The 7,435-nt window shown below is 50.8% G+C and overlaps 1 protein-coding gene and 1 long non-coding RNA gene across 2 annotated transcripts in view; both read right to left on the bottom strand.

Annotated features, from left to right (window-relative positions):
• LOC102496008 (tubulin alpha-4A chain) overlaps positions 1-845 on the bottom strand; it is a 3,759-nt gene extending 2,914 nt beyond the window's left edge. The window contains exon 1 of the mRNA XM_006168623.3: positions 739-845. Within this exon, the coding sequence (XP_006168685.1) occupies positions 739-741 (3 nt within the window). The 5' untranslated portion in view covers positions 742-845. The remainder of the gene's footprint in view (positions 1-738) is intronic.
• A 641-nt stretch (positions 846-1,486) lies between these two features.
• LOC114006178 (uncharacterized) overlaps positions 1,487-7,435 on the bottom strand; it is an 11,220-nt gene continuing 5,271 nt past the window's right edge. The window contains exon 3 of the long non-coding RNA XR_003547933.1: positions 1,487-1,727. This is a non-coding gene — a long non-coding RNA (uncharacterized LOC114006178). The remainder of the gene's footprint in view (positions 1,728-7,435) is intronic.

The following is a 7,435-nucleotide window of genomic DNA, read 5'->3' as shown; positions in this document are numbered from 1 at the left end:
GGAGTCTTTCCAGTTACATCCCAGAACGAAAGCGGGGATTGAGTTTCGGCCCCCGCTCTCAGGCTATAAATACCAACCCCCTACACACACCTCTTTTCCCTCCCCCCAACCTGGCCTTGGCCCGCCTGTAACTCAGCGCCAGCTGTCTCTGCCCGTCCGCGCACCCGCGCTGGGGCTAGAGTGGGGCTGGCTCTCCTCACCAGGCCGAACCCCATTCCCGACACCCCTCCCGACTCAGAAGCGGGGTGCTGAGTCACAGGGAGGTGCTGTGGTAGGAAGGATGCACACATGGTCAGGAAAAAGGGATGCGGCACCAAGTAACCTGACCTGTTCCACCTTCTGGTGCCAAGCACGTGTTCGGTCAGTTCCTGGGACTGCGGGGTGGGGGCCCAGCCAAGTGGGTCTGCCTTCACCCGCTGAAAGGACGAGTGCAGGATCGCGTGACCCCTCGGGAGGGCTGGGGCACAAACGCTTGGCGATGCAGGGGATTACCTGGGGGGGCCCACTCTGCTAGGGAAGGATCTCAGCGCGCCCCACCCCCATGTCCAGCCCCTGAAGGTGGACAACATAGCTTGGCCGAAGTCACCAGGAGGGGTGGAGGTGAGAGGAAGCAGAACCCTTGCACCTCCTGGGGACCACGAAGGTTGGGTGGAAGGCCCTGAGCACTCCTGGAAGGAGGGTCTCCGAGGGAGAGTGGCAGTTAGGGGATGGGCGCGATCCCGGCGGGGCCGCACTCACCATGGTGAGTCCGGGAGGTGCGTCTCACGTAGAGTCGGGGTGACGGGTCTCGGTGAGAACTGCGCTAGCTGCAGTGCCGCACCGCTCTTATACGCGGGGGGCGGGGCCGCGCGCTCAGTTCGCCCACTACTGCTCGGCAGCCCGGGAGCCACGCCCCCGAAGGGCAGCCCGCCCCGAGGGGTGGGGCCAGGCGCTGTGTCCTCCCCCGCCGCGTCTGGGTTCCTCACCTGTGTGGCTAGTGACCCGGGCTTTAACCCTTCGTTCCCCGTTTTGAGTCGACACTCTGGGCTCCTGAGGCCTGTAGTCGGCCTGCAGGGTGCGGTGACAGGGCGCGCCTCGCCTGCACCTGCGTCGTGGGGGCGCCAGTCGTGCAGGTGTTCTGATTTAGGCCGAGTGCGGTCAAGGCCATTCTTCCAAAGTAGCTGCAGCCGGCCTTCGCCAGTGCCCTCCTCGCCCCGCCTCCCTGGAGGCCCTGTCCCGCTTTGCAGCTCCGGCCAGTCCCCGGGGAACCCCTTACAGCTGCACGCCGCCTGCTGGTCCCCAGCCGAGACGGCAGGCTTTTGCCGACGACCGTGGGCGGCCGAGGGCCGGGAGCTGCACAGCCTGAGCCCCAGGGAGCCATTCCTTTAGAGGGCCGGGAGCTGCACAGCCTGAGCCCCAGGGTGCCAATCCTTTACTCTCTCCAGCAGAGCCGACCCCGCAGTCAGACAGGCCGACCCTGGAAATGTGCCTCGGCTCGGCCCACCCGCTGGTCAGTGTTCCCGTCATCCGCGCCGTCACTATTAGTGAGCCCTCACGGTCACCTGCCTGGCGGCTTTCTTGCTGCCAGAACCACAGGAGGGCTGGGCCTGGATCCGCATCCGGACTGCCCTGTGCGTGCGTCTTGGGACAAGTGTCTTAGCTTCACTGAGCCCTTGGCGTTTTTATCGGCGAAAAGGAGACACTGATTTCATCCTGAAACATTATTGTAAAGTGTCAAAATGTTGATTCTGAAAAGAAAGACATTGAAGTTATGATAGGGCTGTTTTTGACTTTCCCATCCTCTTCTGCCTATGGGCAGAATCTGCCACCGAGCCTAACGGCCTGCGCTGTCAGCTTTCAGCAGAAGCCATTTCTTCTTTTTGCATTTCATTTCCATTTCTTTCAAGAAAGGGTCGTTTCCCGCTACATATATCTGCTTTCTCTTACTTGCCTGGCATTTTCTAGCTGTCGGCCTCCTGCGGGGAAATTCATCGACAGTGCCCCGTGTGCTGGGTGGCATGTCCCTGAGAAACCTGTCTCCCCACTAGTCATCACTTGGAAAGGATTCACCTGCCTCTTCCCACATGGCTTCCTCCAGGCCAGGGCAGTGTGCTGCTACCACACAGTACCCTAACATGACTAGACATGGGAACGTTCTGTCCACAGGATCGCTAAGAGACACTTAGGCAAGGCATGGGAGAGAACTCAGGGAAATACAACCGAGGTCCCTCCTTCCAGTGGACTTGCCATCTGTTTTGGAGAATGCGACTCATTCACGGAAAGAAAACGGACAGGGCCATGTAGCAAGGCTGCTGTGGGAAATGGAATCATGAGGAAGGGGCCTTGGAGATTAAAGACACACTGCTTTTGCTCTCTCTCTTTTTTTTTTTTTAAAAATTTAATTTTATTCATAATAACTTTTTTCTTTAATTTGACCAGAGAGTGAAAAAAAGTTGCCAGTAAAGAGACTCGAACCATGGTTAACCATGTAGGAGTTAAGCATTTTAACCACCACACCACTGGCTGGCTCCAATGTACTGCCTTTTTTTCTTTTCTTTCTTTCTTTTTTTTTTTTTGAAGAGAGATTTTTACTATAGGGAGAGTGCACTCGCTGGAGAGGCAGAGACAGAAAGCAAGAAGTACCCCCTTGGGGGATGGCCACTCCACAATCCCTTCTCCTCCATTCTCCCCTTGGGACCTTGGGCACACACAGGCACCCAGTGTGAGTTTAAGCTACTGGGTCCGGAACTCGAACCCGTTGACTACATGGGAGTCCAGCGATGCGACCATTATGCCATCTGCTGGTCCTACACTGCTTCTTTTTTTTCCTCTTTTCTTTTTTGCTGTAGGGCGTGCGCTTGCGCCATAAAGACAGAGATAGAGAGACAGAAAGCGAGAAACCACTCCCAAGGGGGTATGGCCACGCTGCAGTCTCCTCTTGGGATCTTTGGGCACACTCACACACACTCCCAGCATGAGTTTAAGCCACCGGGTCCATGACTCAAACCACAGTCGACTACATGGGAGCCCAGCGACATAGCCATTACGCCATCTGCTGGTCCCAGCCCTATATTGCTTAAGAGCAGATCTTTCCCAGCCTCTTTTTTCTTGTGGATCCCCACCCCAGCAGAATGACCACAGCGAGAGACCTGAATTTCCTTAGGTAAAATCCTAAACTCTTTGACCTTTATGTGCAGATACCTCCTTTGTAAACTGGGATAACAACTTGAATTGTATCAGATGAATTTCCGGATGTGTGCATAATGATCAAGCACTATGTCAGTAGCTGTCTGGGGTCTTCGAGCACTTTGTCCATGTTCTTTTAGTGCAAATACTAATAGCACATCATGAGCCAACAGGTGGTATGGTGTTTGGGGTGTTGGATTCCCATATGGCTAACAGTGGTTTGAGTCTTGGACCTGGAGGCTTGAAAATCACAACCAATAAATGTATGTTTCATGCTGTACTTCTTTGTATACTGTAGAGAGTGGCCAGATCTAGACACTAGTGACCTTTAAGGTAGATATGGTCTTTGTGCTGACACTGCAGGGCAAGCAAAAACTCTAACGAAGACATAATCTACTGTTGCACTGCCGTGTAAATTAAAGGAAGCTGAGCGTCAGCCAGAGAAGGCCAGGAAAGACTTGTTTAGAACCTCGAGATGCAAGATGTTCCACAGCTGCAGTTGACAATAGAAAATACCTGTCTCCACCTTCCGTTTCTCCCTCCTCCATTGCTCTATAAAAGAATAAGCCTGGGAATAGCTCAGTGCCGCGTGATCTCCATCAGAGACACCCAGACCGCCCAATGCCTGCTTTTCTCTACTTGTCTGTCTTTCTTTTTTCTTCTTTCTTTTCTTTTTTTCCAGAGAGGTTTTTGCGATAGGGTGTGTGCGCTCACCAGAAAGAGAGAGAGAGACAGAGAGATAGAAAGAGAGAAATCCCTCCCGGGGGTGGGGGGGGATGGCCACACTGCAATCCCTTCTCCTCCATTCTCCTCTCGGGATCTTGGGCACGCACGCACATGCGCCCGGTGTGAGTTCAAGCAACCGGGTGCAGGACTCGAACTGTGGCCGACTACATGGGAGTCCAAAGACATAGCCATTACACTAACTGCTGGTCCCTCTGTTCTTTTTGCATCCACCGCCACTCCCACTCACGGTCCACGTCCACGCCTTACAGCCTGAGGCAGTATACATGTCTTACTGGATAACAGACTGTTGAAGGACTGTGTCCTTTTAAAAAATAATTATTTCATTTTATTTATTTATTATTATTAATTTTATTTGCTATAGGGCACATACACTCACTGGAGAGAAACACACAAAGTGAGGAAGCACACTGCCAGGTCTGGGACTCAAACAGTGGTAGACCATGTAGGTGTCCAGTACCTTAACCACCTTGCCACCTGCCAGTTTCAAAAAAGACCGTGTCTGTGCCTCTAGTCCGAGCATGGGGCTTAGCACTCACAACAAGCATTTGCTGAGTGTGGGTCAAATAAACTGTTCCATTTCAGAAATGGGCCTAAAACTGGGTTCACACTGTTCACACTCAAATAAGGCAGAAGTTGTGAGTTTGCAGTCACAGTCCCTCTCAGAAATGTTTTCTCTGGGCTTCACAGTGTTAACTTCCATGGCATTTAGAAGATGAAAAAAAAAAAAGGATTGAGCTAATTGGACATCCCCCCAAACGACACCCCAGTAGGTTTTCTAGAAGGACTCCGGGTACTCAGCGCAAAGTCGTCCTCACAGCTGAGGTTTATTACCCTGAAGTCGTAATATTCACAGCCGGATGGAAGGGGGAAAGGCACAGCGGAGCCTACAGGAACCTGCATCCGCTCCCTCTCATAGGGGCTCACCACAGCACACTTTCCCTCCAAGATGAAATACAGCTACTGGGGGACCAGCAGATGGCATAATGGTTACATCGCTGGACTCCCATGTTGTCTACCTCGGTTCAAGTCCCAGACCCAGCTGCTTAAAACTCATGCAAGGCTTGGGAACAGCAGTTGGCGTAATGGCTATGTTGCTGGACTCCCATGTGGTCAACCATGGTTCACATCCCAGGCCCCGGTAGCTTAAACTCATGCCGTGTGTGTGTGTGTGTGTGTGTGTGTGTGTGTACGTGTGTGCCCAAGACCCCGAGAGAAGAGAAGAGATTGTGGGGCGTGGTCATCCTCCCTGGGTGTTGATTTCTGTCTTTCTGGCAAGAGCACGTGCCCTATAACAAAAATCTCTCAAGAAAGAAAAGAAAAAGAAAAAAAAACTCATTCAGGGCTCATGTGCATGCATGCCCAAGATCCCAAGAGGAGAGGGGAGGAGAGAAGGGATTGTGGCATAGCTATCCCCCATGGAGGGTGATTTCTCGCTTTCTGTCTCTCTGGCAAGTACATGTGCCCTGTAGCAAAAAAATCTCTCTTAAAAAAAAAAAATTGCAGTGACATTTCCCTGCAGTCTTTCTTTTCTTTCTTTCTTCTTTCTTTCTTTCTTCCTTTCTTTCAGAATTATTTTATCTAACTTTATTTAATTTTTAAAATTTGACAAGAGGGACAGAGTGAGAGAAAAAGTAGGCTGCCAGGTCTGAGACTCAAACTGCAGTCAGCTATTTGGGAGTCCAGCGCCCTTAACCACCACACCACTTGCTGGCCCCTTCCCTGCAATGTTTCTGTCCACACGAGTTCATTAGTGACCCAATAACCAAGTTTTGTGTGTGTGTGTGGGGGGGAGGGCTTGTCACATAGTAACCTTTGCCTGGCACATACCAGAATTCCAGGTTTCCAGAAGAAAAGCAGGTGTCCAGCATAGCTCGTATTATTTACATGAACAGTCTAGGGGCAAGGAACCATCCTCATCGGTTAACCGTTGACTGCTCTGAGAACCAAGTTTCTAGGACAGCCAAGGGCCAACCTTGCAAGCAGGCCTTCCTAAAGACGGCTGTCTCAGGCCTGCTGTATTCTCTCTTCTGCATGGTCATACACAAAAATCCGGATTCCTAGTTTATCTTGAAAAGAACTGGATGATGATATGGCCATAGCAGGTCTGCATTCCCATTTAGCAACTTTGGTAGGCAGAATAATGCCCGTCTCCAAATGACATTACACCCTAATCCCCTGGAACCTGTGACTGTATGTTACCTTACATGACAAGACTTTGCAGATAGGATTAAGATAAGAATCTTGAGGGACCAGCAGGTGGCATAGTAGTTAAGGTGCTGGACTCCCACATGGTTGACTGTGGTTCAAGTCCCAAACCCTGCGACTTGAAAATTATACCAGGTACATGTAGGAGCATGCCCCAAATTCCAAGAGGACAATAGAGGAGAAGGGATAGCAGGGTTGTAGAGAGCAGCCATTTTTTTTTTTTTTTTTTTTGGAGAGGTTTTTGCTATAGGGCGCGTGCACTCGCCAGACAGACAGAGAGAGACATAGAGACAGAAAGCGAGAAATCACCCCCCAGGGGGGATGGCTACGCCGCAATCCCTTCTCCTCCATTCTCCTCTTGGGATCTTGGGCACGCACGCACACGCGCCCAGCGTGAGTTTAAGCCACCAGGTCCGGGACTTGAACCGCGGTCGACTATGTGGGAGTCCAGCGACAGAGCCATTACGCTAACTGCTGGTCCCTGAGAGCAGCCATTTTGAACAAACATGGTGACCTTTAGACTCATGTAGAAACTTGGTTATGTGAGCTTTATTTGTATAGCAATGAAGGCAATTAACATGTTATTGATACTATAAAGTAGTATTAGGTTAAAGGAAGTCACATGTATTTATTAGAATCAGCCCCAAAAAGATTAGAGAAATTACATGCCAGGCGTTTTTGTATTGCCAGCAGATTAACATCTGAAAACAACTGGCTGTGTGTGTGTGTGTGTGTGTGTGTGTGTGTGTGTGTGTGTTTCCCTTTTTTGTCTTATAAAATAATGAACTTGAGGCTGGTTTGAAGTCTCGGCTTTTTTATCAGAGAAGTCGGGTCCACTCAATTCTCACTTTTCTATACTCGTATGTCTGTGTGTTTATTTTTATGTTTATTTCTAATCCACAGACCCCCTCCCCACTCAGAAAAACACATTTTTGCCCAGCGGGTCTTGGCACAGGTGGCATCCCCAGGGGTGATTTCTTACTCTCCCTCTCTCTGGTGAGAATCTGGAAAATGGTGCCAGGCACTTCCTCCCTCTTTCCAGTTAATCACCTCTCAGTCCACCTGTGTGGACACTCATTGGGCCACTGTCTGTTCAGAGCTGTCTTCTTCTTACCCTGACCTATTGTTATTGTCCTCTCTTCTTTTGTCTTTTTTTTTTTTTTTTTGAGAGGTTTTGCTATAGGGTGCGTGCACTCGCCAGACAGACAGAGAGAGACATAGAGACAGAAAGCGAGAAATCACCCCCTAGAGGGGATGGTCACGCTGCAATCCCTTCTCCTCCATTCTCCTCTCGGGATCTTGGGCACACACGCACACG

Source organism: Tupaia chinensis, unplaced genomic scaffold (genome assembly GCF_000334495.1).
Source record: "Tupaia chinensis unplaced genomic scaffold, TupChi_1.0 Scaffold145907_1, whole genome shotgun sequence".
In the NCBI taxonomy this organism is placed as follows: Eukaryota; Metazoa; Chordata; class Mammalia; order Scandentia; family Tupaiidae; genus Tupaia; species Tupaia belangeri.
This window is presented reverse-complemented; position numbering and strand designations above follow the sequence as displayed.